Source organism: Oncorhynchus mykiss, chromosome 15, assembly GCF_057628025.1.
Source record: "Oncorhynchus mykiss isolate SJ-2025 chromosome 15, ASM5762802v1, whole genome shotgun sequence".
Classification (NCBI taxonomy): domain Eukaryota; kingdom Metazoa; phylum Chordata; class Actinopteri; order Salmoniformes; family Salmonidae; genus Oncorhynchus; species Oncorhynchus mykiss.
In genome coordinates, this window is record NC_143036.1 from 29,376,840 (window position 1) to 29,393,432 (window position 16,593).

At 43.3% G+C, this 16,593-nt stretch overlaps 1 protein-coding gene across 1 annotated transcript; it reads left to right on the forward strand.

Annotated features, from left to right (window-relative positions):
- Window positions 1-2,456: 2,456 nt before the first annotated feature.
- Window positions 2,457-13,019, forward strand: LOC110490831 (transmembrane protein 236). The gene is made up of 4 exons (XM_021564278.3): window positions 2,457-2,728; window positions 3,073-3,145; window positions 5,268-5,391; window positions 11,644-13,019. The coding sequence occupies exons 1-4, from the start codon at window positions 2,457-2,459 to the stop codon at window positions 12,357-12,359; spliced, it is 1,185 nt and encodes a 394-aa protein (XP_021419953.2). The 3' UTR covers window positions 12,360-13,019.
- Window positions 13,020-16,593: the final 3,574 nt, after the last annotated feature.

Genomic DNA, 16,593 nt, shown 5'->3' on the forward strand with positions numbered 1-16,593 from the left:
TTAAATGGGTGGATGGGGAAGTTGATGTGCTTGGTGTACACATCCCGGAAAAGACTAACGCTCTTGAAACTATTAACTTTCATAGTAAACTTAGCAAAATAAATAGGATCTTGAAACCGTGGACAGGGACGGAAAATCTTCAGAAATCTACCTGTCCATCTATGGAAAAATTACTCTGATTTATTCCCTAGTGATATCGCAGTTTACTTATCTGTTAATGGCTCTACCGGCTCCATGAGAATCTTTTTTAAAGTAATGTGAAAAAATAACATATTGTTTATTTTGAAATAGCAAACCAGATAATGTTAAACAGGCTTATTTATATAGCGAACATGAGTTTGGAGGGTAAAAACTAATGAATATTAAGGCATTAAACCTCTCACTTAAAGCCTCCATTATATCTAAATTATATCTTAATCCAAACTGCATGTTTTTATTCAACATTTTACTGCGGGCTAAATCAGGGTCACACAGAGTGTTTCTTGGTAGTATTAAACAAATATACTTTGAAACAAAAGTATAAACCTCACACAGGGTTATGGGCTTTATAAAAGAAGACACCTGTACCATGTCAGATACTCTGTATAGTTTACATTTTGAGTTCGCATCCCAATAGTACACTTTATATACATCACAGACTGAAATATAACAAAACTGTTTGACATAGAAACACAAGATTTTCATTGTTTTTTAAATAAATAATGTTTATTAATTATGAAATTATCCAAAATATTTATAAAATTCTACCCATGAGGCCACTAGGTCATTTGATTGCAGGAAAGGGCTACCCTCTTGAGGTGGGAAAATATATATTTTTATGGACTTGAACATGTGTTCTTTATGACAGAATGTAAAAATGAGATGAAATCACATTTTGTAGGGACCAAGTACACTTCCCAAAAGGCACCGAATTGGTGGAACGACTCATTAACATCAGAACTTGATTGCCAGCATGTAAGCTCAGCAGAATACAACCAGAGAGGTTATTAACTATTGATTTATACAGTGTATTTGTATTTTAGCAGTACTGAATTGGCAGGAGGTATGTTGTGGCATGCTTCGAGCAGTGTGTCGTCACACAACAAGCGAATACCTCACCACCGGTAAAGGGTCACTGGAGAGTAACCTGATGCTTGTAGATGCAATTGGGAGCCTAGTCATATTTGTCATTTGATCCAAGCACGATGTTTGTGTTAGACGGTAATCCCAACGTCTGCCCAGAGCAGACTATATGTGGGGGAGGACCCTGGAGGCAGGGAGTCAGTGCGCATAAATACATCTCATTATTGTAGGTAAACTTGCATGGTTAGGTTCACGACTACAGAGTGCCCGTCGGATTATCTTTCTCATAGCTTCTTGTATATCAGTCAGATAGAGTTACTCTTTATTATGATTTTATTTGTCATTTACTAATCGGAATTCACAGTCCCCAGGTCCAGAACAAATGAGTGCATGGAACTCCCTTCCATCTTATATAGCGTAAGTGAACAGAAAACCTGGTTTCAAAAAAACATATAAAGCAACACCTCACGGCACAACGCCGTGTGGCCTACTTTTTGTGTGTATGTACTGTGTAACTGATCACATACATGTCAGTACAAATAAGATCAAATAATTCAAGACTAACATAATTCCATTTCTCTTCAGTAACACTTGATCGAGCTTGTCTTCAAAGTTGACTCTCTACCTCTCTTTTCCTCTCTTACACCTCTTTCTTCTTCCCCGCTCTCTATTACTCCCTCCATCCCTTGTGCTTGTTCTCTTCCTGTCTCCCCTACACTCACTTCGGTCTGGCCTGGAAGGGGATACATCATCTCTACATCTCTTTTACAGTATCAGAGAACACACTTCTTGAGATTGATGTTTTTATGGCTTTTGGTTGCAGCCCAACACTATGTTGTGTCACACTGCTGGCAGAGTGCTGCAGAGTACCACAAGATGGGAATGTGTAGTCATGGCATGAATAAACATGCAAAGCACAGGACAGCCAAAGCATGAAGAGCTCTCTTTCTCTCTGCTAATTTAACATGGGACTGGACATGTATGGTGTTATCATTATATTATTCCACATGATTCTGCTCCATAGACCTTTTCCTTTTGGTTTCACATCTCTTCCAAGGCTTCAGCCTCTTTCTGAAAAATAATATCCTTGAAGGGCCAGAGAGAGCGAGACAATTTGTTTTGTAACCTCCATAAAGAGGTTAGAGGGGCAGCCGCATCACACCGTCCCGCTGGCGCTGATATAGGTACACAATGCCTAGTGCAGTGTAAGCAAACGGCAGAGCAGTGAGCTGGGGTTGTAGCGTGTGGAAAATGCTAGTGGACACAGACAATGCAGCGGGCCAAGGCCTAACCAGCCCTCAGAGGGACAGGGGTCGCTTCACTGCGACAACAGCCCCCTCTCTCCCTCCCTCCCTCTTTTTTTTCAGTGCCCCCAGCACAGGGGCTGCCACAGCATGGCCTCGGGGAGGACGCTGAAGTTCGCCCTGTGCGAGGTGCTGCAGTTCGCAGGCCTGTGCGTGCCGCTCTTCATCGTCATGCAGAGGTTCGCCCTCATTGTAGCGCGGGTCAAGAGCATGGCGCAGCCACCCGGCGACGCAAGCACCGCCTACTGGCTCACCGTGGCCTCCTCCATCGCCTATGTCACCTCTGCTGCCCTGCTTGTCTGGGTGCCCATGAAGTACATGGTGTTCACGAATAAGAAGTTTCTTGTCGGGAGGAAGAAGTGGTGAGTGTCTGTCTGGCCTGTCTGGTCTGTGGCCTAGTTGGGAATCCACTGTCTAAGCTAGGAGCTAGGAGCTGTAGCTGTGTTATAACAGCACAGTGTTTTCTGGAACAGAGCCTTGGGGTGTAGTAATGGCTGTCGGGTCTTTGTGGCGTGAACCTGACCGGTAGCTGTGCTGTGTCCGATTCTCGACGGGCTTGCAATTGTTTTTGCAGTATACGTACATTTCCAAATGCATCAATATTTTAATTTTTGAAAACCTCTAGCCTATAACTCAAACTATCCCTCTCTTATCTATCTCCTTTTATCTCTCTCTCTCTCTCTCTCTCTCTCTCTCTCTCTCTCAGGAGGCCGGTGGCCCTGGTCTATATGATCCTTTCCACATTACCCTGCTTTGCCTTTCTCATCGCCAGCTCAGAGGTAAACCATGTGACCCCAGTAGTATCCATCATTTGTCAATTCTCATCTCAGTGTGTCTATGTTTGACCATTGACACTCGACCTGTTGGTTACCTTCTAAGTCAGAGGTATTCACTCCCAGGCCTTGAGGTCTGCAGTACTGCTAGTTTTCAGTTCCTCCTCCCCCCAGTAGCTGATTAATAGATTAATGCCATCGAGCAGCCCGAGAGTCCACTCACCTGATGTACCAGGTCTAAATCCGTCCCTGATTGGAGTCGAGGAATGATGAAAACAAGTAGACGTCAATGTCTGGATTGTACTACTCCACTTCTATGTCATTCTACTGTATGTTTAGATCAGGGATGGGTAACTGGCACCCCCCCCCCCCCTCCCCCCCACCCCACCCCCATTTTGTAGGCCCGCGGACCAGTTAGAACAATAGAATACACAACGTGCAATTTCGAAATTTGGTTGTGCATCAGCAGTCACTCAATTAGCCCATGTCAGCTATTTTTATTTATTTATTGGTAAATTAGTCTAGTGGCTAGCTATCTAAACTTTTAGAAAGCATGGTTGAATTATCTACCGGGATGGGGCCCATTGATCATCAGTTATCATATTCAAATTGGCAAACATTTGCTTCCACCTTCTGGCAAAATGTGTAGAATTGCATGAAATTAGTTATAAAATTGCAAAATCTTCTTTCCGCCCCATGGCAAAATGTGTAGAATTGCAGCAAACTTGCTTTAAAACGGCAACATTTTCTCTCTGCCCCATGACAAAATGTGCATAATTGCAGGAAATTAACTTTTTAAGATGTGCCGCTAAAATGTTTTGCTCACAGGGGGGCCCAGTAGCCACTGGGCAGACCGAAGAGCCACTGCGGCCCCTCATGATGAATTCAGTTTTTTTTGTGGGCCCCCACCCCCATAAAGTTGCCCATCCCTTGTCTAGATGGTTCCATGCACATCAAACCCTACTACACAGAATGCCGACTGTAGTCTACCTATTCTACCATTATGGCACCACCACAGCATTATGAAAGTTCCTTGAAGTGCAGTGTCATAGCGGGGGTCTTATGAGAGAGGAGGGGGTAAAGGTAATGAGAGCAGAGGAACAGTTGGGTTCTCAGGGGAGCAATCTACAGACCTATGACCAAGGAGCAACTGATAAGCAGCTGAGTTCCTCATCCTGCCCCAGCCATCCTGGTCACATTGGCTGTCTGTCTGGCACTTTCCCACTTCCTGTCTGTGATGTGCCCACCTCCGATTAGCTGTCTATTAAGCACTTTTTAAAGGTTACAAAAGGTCCATGGGTGACTCAGGTCCTTGGTTTATCTGCTCTCTTTTACATAAGAGGAGCCATAAATTCAGCCCAGTCTCTTTTGTTCCGTGTCCTGTAGAGTACATACCAGTGCTAAGTGATTAGCTCACTAACCAAGTGTCACAGAGGGTATACACTGAGTGTACAAAACATTAGGAACACCTTCCTAATATTAAGTTGCACACTCTTCCCCCCCCCCCCCCCCCCCACCTCAGAACAGCCTCAATTCATCAGGGCACGTTCCACAGGGATGCTGGCCCATGTTGACTCCAATGCTTCCCATAATTGAGTCATGTTGGCTGGATGTCCTTTGGGTGGTGGACTGTTGTTGATACACACGGGAAACTGTTGAGCGTGAAAAACCCAATCAGCATTGCAGTTCTTGACATACTCAAACCAGTACGCCTGGCACCTACTACCATACCCCCTTCAAAGGCACTTAAATATTTTGTCTTGCCCATTCACCCTCTGAATGGCACACATACACAATCCATGCCTCAATCGTCTCAAGGCTCAAAAATCGTTCTTTAACCTCAGCCCCTTCATCTACACTGACTGAAGTAGATTTAACAGGTGACAGTAATAAGGGATCATAGTTTTCACCTGGTCAGTCTATGTCCTGGAAAGAGCAGGCGTTCCTAATGTTTTGTACACTCAATGTACAGCACTCATAGGGTTGTATGTAGTGTTTGGAGAAGGTTTGGAGGGGACGTCAAGCTGGTACCTGACTGGCACATGACGGTTTCATTAGATCACAATCGGGGCTAGCATTGTAGTCTGATTTGAATCACTGATTGGTTTTGATCATTGTTTTCTCTCAGGTGCAGATCAATAACAGTATAAGACAGGATACGTTTGCAGAGCTCCCCGTGTCGTTGGTGCTCTTCTCTCTCATCTGCATCGATATTGTGGAGAGGATCCGCCACAGTCGACTCACTGGACACGGTGAGAATACAACGCTCTGTGTTAAACACACACTTTAATTGAACATTGGCTAGCTACTCAACCTGGTCTAAGGGCAATTTGTTGGATTTGGTATGTAAATGAGTTCCCTCCATTTAGAAAGATACACTACATGACCAAAAGTATATGGACACCTGCTCGTTTGAACATCTCATTCCAAAATCATCTGCATTAATATGAAGTTAGTCCTCCTTTTGCTGCTATAACAGCCTCCACTCTTCTGGGAAGGCTTTCCACTAGATGTTGGAAAACTGCTGCGGGAACTTGCTTTCATTCAGCCACAAGTGCATTAGTGAACATCCGGCACTGATGTTGGGCGATTAGGCATGTCTCTGCATTCCAATTCATTCCAAATATGTTTGATGGATTTGAGATCAGGGCTCTGTGCAGGCCAGTCAAGTTCTTCCACACCGATCTCGAGAAACCTTTTCTGAATGGACCTCGCTTTGTGCACAGGGGCATTGTCATGCTGAAACAGGAAAGGGCTTTCCCCAAACTGTTGCCACAAAGTTTGAAGCACATAATTGTCTAGAATGTAATTGTATGCTATAGCATTGAGAATTCCCTTCACCGGAACTAAGGGGCCTAAAAACAGCCGCAGAACATTATTCCTCCTCCACCAAACTTTACAGTTGGTACTATGCATTGGGGAAGGTAGGGTTCACCTGGCATCTGCCAAACTCAGATTTGTCTGTTGGACTGATGGTGAAGGGTGATTCATCACTTCAGAGAACGCATTTCCAGTACTTGTGCTAGTTTTTTTTACCCCTTTTTCACCCCAATTTTGTGGTATCCAATCGGTAGTTACAGTCTTGTCCCATCGCTACAACTCCCGTACGGACTCGGGAGAGGCGAAGGTCGAGAGTCGTGCGTCCTCCAAAACACAACCCAACCCAGCCGCAATGCCCACTTAACCCGGAAGCCAGCTGCACCAAGGAGGAAACATTGTGTCAGCGTGCACTGTGCCCGGCCCGTCACAGGAGTCGCTAGTGCGCGATGGGACAAGGACATCCCTGCCGGCCAAACCCTTCCCTAACCCAGATGACATTGGGCCAATTGTGCGCCGCCTCCTGGTCTCCCAGTCGCGGCAAGCTAGGACAGAGCCTGGACTCGAACCCAGAATCTCTAGTGGCACAGCTAGCACTGCGATCCAGTGCTTTAGACTGCTGAGCCATTCGGGAGGCCCAGAGGCAGTTTTAAACTTGCTAGTGAGTGTTGCAACTGAGGAAAGATGCCTTTTTACGAGTTAAGTGCTTCAGCACTCTGCGGTCCCGTTTTGTGAGCTTGTGTGGCCTACCACTTCACGGCTGAGTTGTTGTTGCTCCTAGACATTTTCACTTCACAATAACAGCACTTGAAGTTGACCGAGGCATCTCTTGCATGGCAGAAATTTGACGAACTGACTTGTCGCATGACGGTGCGATGTTGAAAGTCACTGAGCTCTTCAGTAAGGCCATTCTACTGTCAATGATTGTCTATGGAGATTGCATGGCTGTTTGCTCGATTTTATACACCTATCAGAACCGTGTGTGGCTGAAATAGCCCAATCCACTAATTTGAAGGGACGTCCACATACTTTGTATATATAGTGTATATTACTTTACTTTGTGAATAGAATAGCAGTCTTACAACATCATACAAATTAGAGGATGTATAGTATAATACTTCTTGCTCGGTTGTACAGTAGCATATGAATTGGATGACATAGTATTATGCGTCTTTCGCTGAGACCATGTTGCTTGTTGCGTTGTAACAACAAATTAGAATTACTGGGAGAATTTACATTGGTGGTTAGGAGAACTAATGACAAAGGTTAGGATACTCTATGTAAAAGTTTAGGAGAACTAGGTTAAGTTTAGGAAAAGGGTTAGGAGAAGGATTAGCTAAAAGCTACAGTTGTCCCTGACGTGAGTGGAATACGCAACCTTTGGATTGCTAGACGCTTGTCCATCCTCCCGACCAACCTCCCTACTTTCGTTTCTGTCTAAAGTTACTAGACCATTAGTACATATCATACGTCTTGTAGATGTACACAAATACGTGTAGTATGCTTTGTATGGATCTGAGGCCAGGCTGAGCAGCTGTTGCATCTACTCAACCAAACAATACATGATTCACTGAGCACAACCTCTTGGCACATGCAGCGGGACCAACAGTAGTGTAATTTCATGACGACAACAATACTCACACTATCAGGGGATATGTTCTCTATCTCAGGAAATGAACAGGAAATGCTATGTATGACCCACCAACTGATTATTGGTAACAGTGCCGAATTGGCAAAAACCATGACGTTGTTCTAAGGGTGGCTGTCATTTTCTTGGAATCCCTTTATTTGAAGAAAGGGCCAGATCCAAAACGTTCGTCCTTTTCCACTGATCAGAAAAGCTATTGGTCAAATATAGTGCCTACATAGCCCAGAAAATCCCTGTATTTGTGCTGTGTTCTACTTTGTTGGTTAAATCAACGTTGTTCTAATGTCATTTGTCAATGTATTGTGATGTGGAATCTATGTTTTTAAAGCACATTGGATTTGCAAAAAGTCCAACTTTTTTGAAGTTGAAATTTCAACCCCAGGATTATGTAATGCTAACCAATTTTCAACATAGACACACACATCTTGTATAATAAAATAACGTTGAATTTGTACCTTTTGAAACAACGTCAGATCTTCAATGTTATTTATATCCACAATCAGAAAAAAAGCAATAGGCTGGGCAGCACCTCCTACTGGAGAATTGATCTATAGCTACCCTTTGGTCTCCGATCCAGGGTTTCAACCAAGCCCAGCGTAGCTATTTGACACTGGCTACGACAAATGTGCTATCGTGAGAATGACTATTGAGAATTCTCCACTTAAAATGTTTATAGATTCACTGTTGCTATTGAAGTGATTTCAAAGAGTAAGTTTGATGACATGAAATTAAAGGAAACCATACATTATTAATCATACTGTATATCATGAATTATACTGTTTAGGCCTATATAGAACAGGTATCGTTTCAATTCAACCCAGGATTCAACTAAATATAGAGTTTCATGCTTTGGTTGATTTCAAATGTAATCTACACGTGAGTTATTAATATGTTGGATTCACATCTCCATCTCAAACAAATTTAAGTGAGGAATAGGACTAAATCAAATAAAAATGATTTAAAGTGCATTTAAAGTTTGATTTGATTTAGTACTGTTTAGTCGTATTATTTCTTTATAAGGGCTCAGGGCCAGACCCAGATGGTTTGAGTGATTGATATTTATTAGTTCCAAAAGGGGTAGGCAAGAGAATAGTCATGGACAGGCAAAAGGTCAAAACCAGATCAGAGTCCAGGAGGTACAGAGTGGCAGGCAGGCTCGAGGTCACGGCAGGCGGGAACAGAGTCCAGAAAACAGGCAAGGGTCAAAACCGGGAGGACTAGCAAAAGAGGGAATATCAAAAGCACGGGTAAAAACACACTGGTTGACTTGAAACAGACAAGGTGAACTGGTACAGAGAGACAGGAAACACAGGTATAAATACACTGGGGAAAATAAGCGACACCTGGAGGGGGTGGAGACAATCACAGGAACAGGTGAAACAGATCAGGGCGTGACATTCTTTCAGATTTTTGGTTGAGATCCAACATATAACTGATTAATTTATAGACAAATTGGAATTAAAGACAGTCTAACTCAGTGGCACAGATGGATCTATCCAAACAGAACATACACTATACAGTATATACAAAAGTATGTGAACACCCCTTCAAATGAGTGGATTTGGCTATTTCACCCACACCCATTGCTGAAAGGTGTAAAGTGGAAATGTTTAGGCGCAACAGCGGCTCGGAGACCTCCGAGTGCTGAAGCGCGTAGCACGTAAAAATCGCCTGTCCTTGGTTGCAACATTCACTACCAAGTTCCAAACTGCCTCTGGAAGCAATGTCAGCACAATAACTGTTCGTTGGGAGTTTCATGAAATGGGGTTCCATGAACAAGCAACACACAAGCCTAAGATCACCATGCACAATTCCAAGAGTTGGCTGGAGTGGTGTAAAGCTCACCGCCATTGGACTCTGGAGCAGTGGAAATGCGTTCTCTGGAGTGATGAATCTCCCAGGCGGATGGGTTTGGCGGATGCCCCAATGCATAGTGCCAATTCAATGTTTTAATGTTTTGGTTTAGGTCCCTTAGTTCTAGTAAAGGGAAATCTTAACAGTACAACATATAATGACAAATTTGTGCAAAAAGCAAGGTCCATACAGAAATGGTTTGTTGAGATCAGTGTGGAAGAACTTGACTGACCTGCACAGAGCCCTGACCTCAACCCCATCAAACACCTTTGAGATTAATTGGAACACCGACTGCAAGCCAGACTTGATTGCCCAACATCAGTGCCCGACCTCACTAATGCTTTCATGGCTGAATGGAAGCAAATCCCAGCAGTGTTGCAACATCTAGTGGAAAGCCTTCCCAGAATAGTGGAGGCTGTTAGGCAGCAAAAGGGGGAACAACTCCATATTAATGCTCATGATTTCAGAAGGAGATGTTCGACGAGTAGGTGTCCACATACTTTTGGTAATGTAGTGTACATAACCTTCTAATGTTGAGCTGTTGTTGCATAGACAATCAAACACAATACTATATCACTTTTGCAATAGAGTAAATAGCAGGCAATTTTCTATGTATAAAAAAGTTTGAGTCAAAATATATTTTCATATTTTCACTATTAATATAAAGTATAAACTTTCAGAGTGAGAGTATCAGAACAACACTCTGAAGGGAGGCATTTCTCTCAAGCACACATTCATAGCTAAGCTACAACAACATTTCTGACTAATTTTGCTTACTCAAAAGATAATTACTAGAAAAAAGGATGTCCCTGTTTCACAATCATGCCAATTCAGAGGAAAGAAATAAGGAATTGGCCAATCGTGAGGTCATTTGGGAATCTACTAATCACAGTGAGACTGAGACTTCATCAGAAGTGAGATTAGTTTAAAAAAATAAATATATATATATAGAGAGAGAAAATCAAGTGTTAGATTGTGAGTCTAATAATGATGAGGCTGTGTGAAAAGCTCTCAAATGGTTGAGAATATGTGGTCTTCATGAAAAAAAGTCTGAATAACCTAGGTCACACTTTACATTACGCTGCACTGATATGTCAACAGGAATCTCTCAACTAAATTGCTCTGCAAATAAACCCATCTCTCTCAGCAAAGTTGTGATTGGATTTTTATCCTATTCTTTAACTCAGATTTTTGGTTGAGATGGAGACCGAATCCAACATATAATTTATTAAGTCAGTGGCAAAGAACTACCCAAGCAGAAGACACATCTCCTTCAAATGTTGACATTTGGTTGTGTTGACAAACAAAACACAATTCAATATCACTTTTGCAATAGAGTCGATAGCCTGTTTACGTGTTAACAAATTATATGTTGGATTCACGTCTGCAACTCTACCAAAAAATGAAAGTTAAAGAAGAGGATTAAGCCAGTGGCTCAGACGAAACTATCCAAGAAGTAGATACATCTCCTTTTAAATGTTGATATTTGGTTGCATTGTCAACCAAACACAATTACTTTTCTAATACAGTAAATGGCCTAAAGAGTAACACATCCACGGCCACATTTTGAAGTTACTGTAACTATAATGTCCTCCTATGTAATCATAGAAAGGGTGCATAATCAAGATAGCATGCAAAGGTCGCAGTTCTGTGGAAATCTTCACAATTGCTACAATAAAGAATTTCAAAGAGCATTGATCACTTGCACTATGCATAGTTTAAAGTACTTTTAAAGTACTGCAATCCAGGTCATTTGGTTGTGCGATAAGATAAAGCGCAGTGGTAACACATTCATGTTTTTTTTATTTTTATAAATAAACAAAATATCTGACGTATTCCCATTTGAACATTGTTGAAAAAATGGTTGAAAGTGCAGTGATAAAACATTTCAGTGACAACTTAACCAAAAATCAGACACGGTTTTTCCATAAACATTTGCCTGTGCTTTTAGACGGTTGAAAGCATAGTGTTAACACATTTGGTATTCAACAAACTTTTGGCTGTTTTCTTGAGGGAGTGAATGTAGGTTGTAATCTTATCTATCAACGTCTCAACCAAATATTACCCAAATCTCCACGTTGAAATGACGTGGTGTGCTCCATGGTTCTGTGCCATAATGAGATGTTCTGATCTGGGTTGTTATGACATGGCTAACATACCCATGTGCTGTTGTCTTTCCATCCAGCTAACGAATTGGCCCGAGATGCTGAGATCCCTTCCACTCTCCTCACGAACGTAACCCCAGTGACACCGGTAAACCCAGAAAACCCTGCGGCACCCGTAATGCCAGGTGTGCCCAGGCACCCTACACAACCAGGGCAACCTGGTAGTCCAAATGGGCAGGACCAGAACGGGGTGGGGTCTCAAACAGAGGCCAATTGGACACTCCAGGGGATGCCAGGTAACCAGATACAAGGCAGACAGTTCAGCATGTCAGGCCTGAGCTCGCGCTCGGCATGCTCTGCACGCTCGGCCAGCATGTCCGCAGACCACAGCGTCTCACCAAATGCCTACACAGGCGCGTTGCGCTTCTTGTGTGCCAGCGATGCCCGAGCCGAAGTGTTTGTGGACAGCTTTCTGTTCTGGATGGACACGGTGGAGATGGTGAGGGTGGCAGGGCACCCGACGGTCTACTACTCGGGCTGGGTGTTCCCTATCTACATCTTCAGCTACCTGTCGTGCCTGCGGCTGGTAGTCATGCCCCACAGTCCCCTGCTGTCGTTGCTAGGCGTGGCCCTGCAGGATCTGCCTTTCCTGTTTGTGCGTATCGGCCTCATTGCCTTCTTCGGCTTTGTAACGCCACTCCTCTACCTGATGAAGAACTTGCTTGTTTGTCTGGCCTTCATCTACTTCAACTTCATGACCAAGCTGAGGGTCTTCAACACCGAGAGGATGTTCTGATGTGAGCTGCCGGCCACGTATGAGAAAAAACTATGGACTGTGATAGACTTTATGACAGAGACAAATGAGTCACCAAACCAAAGGAAGACAAAAACAAGAACAGGCTCACACAGCGATGACAATAGGATGTTATGGAGAACATGAGAAGAATTGGAGAGCATTACTGTGTGCACCACAGCCAAGACAGATGGATCCATTTCATAATGATGATTTTGATGAAAGGAGGGACAGGACGACATTGTGGTGCTTTTTTCAAGTTAAAAGGGAACTCTTCGGTAATGTGTTCCCGTAAAGGGGAGGGAGGACATTAACTGTCAGATGACTATGTGATGTCTCAGTGTTATCTTATTTCCTCCTTGTTCCAAGTGGGATTGTTTTACCCTCCAATTCCCCTTGCCCCCAACCTGAACTATGGCACTTTGAGAATGTAAAAAACCTGTCATGTCACTTCTTACAGATTTTATAACAGAGAATATATGATTTTTCTATTCTATTACTAAGTGCAGTGAATGTGTAAGAATATACATCAATGTTGTTATACATCCCAGATGTATTTTCTTTGCTAGGTTATGATATTATCCACAAAAACAAAGCGTGAGTTTGTACAAATGAAACACATTTTTTGGGGGGTAAAAAATAATAAAGAAAAAGAGAAAGAAATCTGTTTCAGGACATGATTTCACATGAGCATGGACTGTGTATGACTACATTTACATGTGTGTTTACATTCTGTTCATGTATTTCTCTGTATGTTAGTACATGATGGTGCATGATTGTGTTTTTTTTTCAGGCCCTCCCCAGCCTCGTTCAGCCTATGATGGTGCAGGGTGACAGGGCTCCACGTTGGGCTTTCCACAATGGGTCTGCACACTCTGGCCTCCCCTCACTTCCCCTGGCAGGAAGCAGGATATCCTCCCTTCTTCTGTCCCCTCTTTTCTGGAGAACCATCCATCCCCGCGGTGCCCTCACAATTCCTCCTGAGTGGTTATTGTCCCACCAATCCACAACATCAGCAGTCTGTGTGGTAGAGGAGAAGAGCCTGCCCATTTCTCCCCCCATCCCTCCCCCATCCTTCTCCCCCATCCCTCTCCCATCCTTCTCCCTTCCATGCCACTAAGTCAGCAAAAGTTATTTCATTTGGGGCTACCGTGGCCTTATTCACTTGGCTGATCTGACATCTTTACAGTGTAATTTCCCAAAACAGTTGGCCACTAAATCACTTCAATTCCAAAAATACAAGCTTCTGGGCATTGTTTACACATTTCTCTTGTCTGCTCTCGTCACGTATCATCTACCTCAAGGGCCTTTTTTCGGCATACAGTGAGTATGATGTGGGCAGTGTGATAAAACACACACCAAACACTTTTGGTGCAAACTGCCTCCTACTGTATCTTTCAAATGTCCTGTCTGATGAAAATGTTCCCTTATATGACACACAGCTCATTATTGTCCTCTGAAAACACACACATCTTCATGACCAACTGTCACCCCCTGTGCCATAAACTTCCCGCAAATCTATGGCAAATTTGCTGCAAACTAAATAGTGTGCCACAAAATGTTGCCAGAAGTTTGCAAATGCTTGCCTCTAGTGGTGAATCTACGACAATAATATTTATTGCCACTAGTAAACTTTTTCTGGCAAACAATTCTCTCAAGATTCTATTTGAATCTGTGGCGACAACATGTATTGCCACTAGTGGCAAACAGTTTACCAGTTTACCGTTTCTGGTGAACACATGAGTTCCAAGACCAGTAACCATTGACGACTAGTCAGGGGGTGAAGAAAAATCGGTTAGAAAATGTAAACCAACCAATGTAGCTACCTACTGAAGTTGTTCGGTGAGTGTCTAACATCCTAATAAACATTTTGTTGAATAATTGATGCCTGCTTAGCAATATCATGTGTTATGGAATAGAGTGGAAAACATTTTGTTGATGGATTAGTTTCAATCTGTCAGCAGCACTGACTGGCTAGCAAGCCAGTTAGTTAGTGGCTAGCACTTAGCTAGCCAACATTAGATATCATATTTTGCACAATTGATAATGATTTGCCTAAGCACATATTTTTTGGTGAATACATTTCTGTATTTTAGCTAATATCATTAATATGCATGTCATTATGCTAGTGTCACTGTTCAGTAGCATGTTAGCCAGCACAACAGCTAAGGTAGCAACAATATGAACTGACTTGACATTAAAGTAAAACATCACTTTGACCCTTCCCTTACAGGGATGGGATGGGCAAAAATGACCAAACACAATTACAAAATTGAATTACAAAATACAATAAATATCATTCTATCAATATAAACTTCACAATGCTTGTATTTTAAAATACTAAAATACATTTGCAAGTAGCCGGCCTGAACAGCAACAACATTCTCAGTAACGGTTACAAAAACCTTTTACTTGCTATAACTGTGATATGTGATGGTAGAGCTGACGTTTTCAAGGAGCGGGACTCTAACCCGGAAGCTTATAAGGTATCCCGCTATGCCCTCCGACGAACCATCAAACAGGCAACGTGTCAATACAGGACTAAGATTGAATCGTACTACACCGGCTCCGACGCTCGCCGAATGTGGCAGGGCTTGCAAACTATTACAGACTACAAAGGGAAGCACAGCTGCGAGCTGCCCAGTGACACAAGGCTACCAGACAAACTAAATTACTTCTATGCTCGCTTCAAGGCAAGCAACACTGAAGAATGTATGAGAGCATCAGCGGTTCTGGACGACTGTGTGATCACACTCTCCGTAGCCGATGTGAGTAAGACCTTTAAACAGGTCAACATTCACAAGGCCGCAGGGCCAGACGTATTACCAGGACATATACCCCGAGCATGCGCTGACCAACTGGAAAGTGTCTTCACTGACATTTTCAACCTGTCCCAGACTGAGTCTGGAATACCAACATGTTTCAAGGAGACCACCATAGTCCCTGTGCCCAAGAACACTAAGGTTATTAGGCACAGTCCCCTCCTGTACTCCCTGTTCACTCATGACTGCATGGCCAGGCACGACTCCAACACCATCATTAAATTTGCCGATGACACAACAGTGGTAGGCCTGATCATCAACAACGATGAGACAGCCTATAGGGAGGAGGTCAGAGACCTGACCGTGTGGTGCAAGGACAACAACCTCTCCCTCAACGTGATCAAGACAAAGGACATGATTGTGGACTACAGGAAAAGGACGACTGACCCCCCCCCGCATTCTCATTGATGGGGCTGTAGTGGAGCAGGTTGAGAGTTTCAAGTTCCTTGATGTCCACATCACCAACAAACTAACATGGTCCAAGCACACCAAGACAGTAGTGAAGCGGGCAAGACAAAAGCTATTCCGCCTCAGAAGACAAAAAATCTTTGGCATGGGTTCTCAGATCCTCAAAATGTTTTACAGATGCACCATCGAGAGCTGACTGGTTGCATCACTGCCGGGTATGGAAACTGCTCGGCCTCCGACCGCCAGGCACTACAGAGGGTAGTGAGTACGGCCCAGTACATCACCGGGGCCAAGCTTCCTGCTATCCATGACCTCTATACCAGGCGGTGTCAGACTCCAGCCACACTAGTCAAAGACTGTTCTCTCTGCTACCGCACGGCAAGTGCTACCGGAGCGTCAAGTCTAGGTCCAACAGGCTTCTTAACAGCTACTACCCCCCAAGCCATAAGACTCCTGAACAGCTAATCAAATGGCCTCCCAGACTATTTGCTTTGTCCCCCTCTCTTTTACGCTGCTGCAACTCTGTTTATTATCTATGCATAGTCACTTTAACTCTACCTACATCTACATATTATCTCAATTACCTTGACTAACCTGTGCTCCCGCACATTGACTCTGTACCGGTACCCTCTGTATATAGCCTCGCTACTGTTATTTTAGTGTTTCTTAAATTTTTTATTTATCAATTTTTTACTTAACACTTCTTTTCTTAAAACTGCATTGTAGGTTAAGGGCTTGTAAGGAAGCATTTCACTGTAAGGTGTTGTGTTCGGCGCATGTGACAAATACAATTTGATTTGACTTGAATTTACCTAACCTGCTAGGAAAACACATTTTCTGTCTCGAAAAACCATCAGTCTCATCACACCGGAACTGACCAATGGCAGGTATCAATGGGCATTTCCTAATATCAAGGAACACCCACATCAGTCTGCAATTACACCATATTCCCTAAACCTGCTAATTTAGAAAAACGTGTTATCCTTCTAGACAAAACCTTGTTTTGC

What these genes read in the sequence shown, in the direction of transcription:
- LOC110490831 (XM_021564278.3), top strand. Translation starts at nt 2,457, where the DNA reads ATGGCCTCGGGGAGGACGCTGAAGTTCGCCCTGTGCGAGGTGCTGCAG. An exon ending in TTCTCATCGCCAGCTCAGAG is followed by an intron (nt 3,146 to 5,267) that starts GTAAACCATGTG and finishes GTTTTCTCTCAG; the next exon opens with GTGCAGATCAATAACAGTAT. An exon ending in CAGTCGACTCACTGGACACG is followed by an intron (nt 5,392 to 11,643) that starts GTGAGAATACAA and finishes CTTTCCATCCAG; the next exon opens with CTAACGAATTGGCCCGAGAT.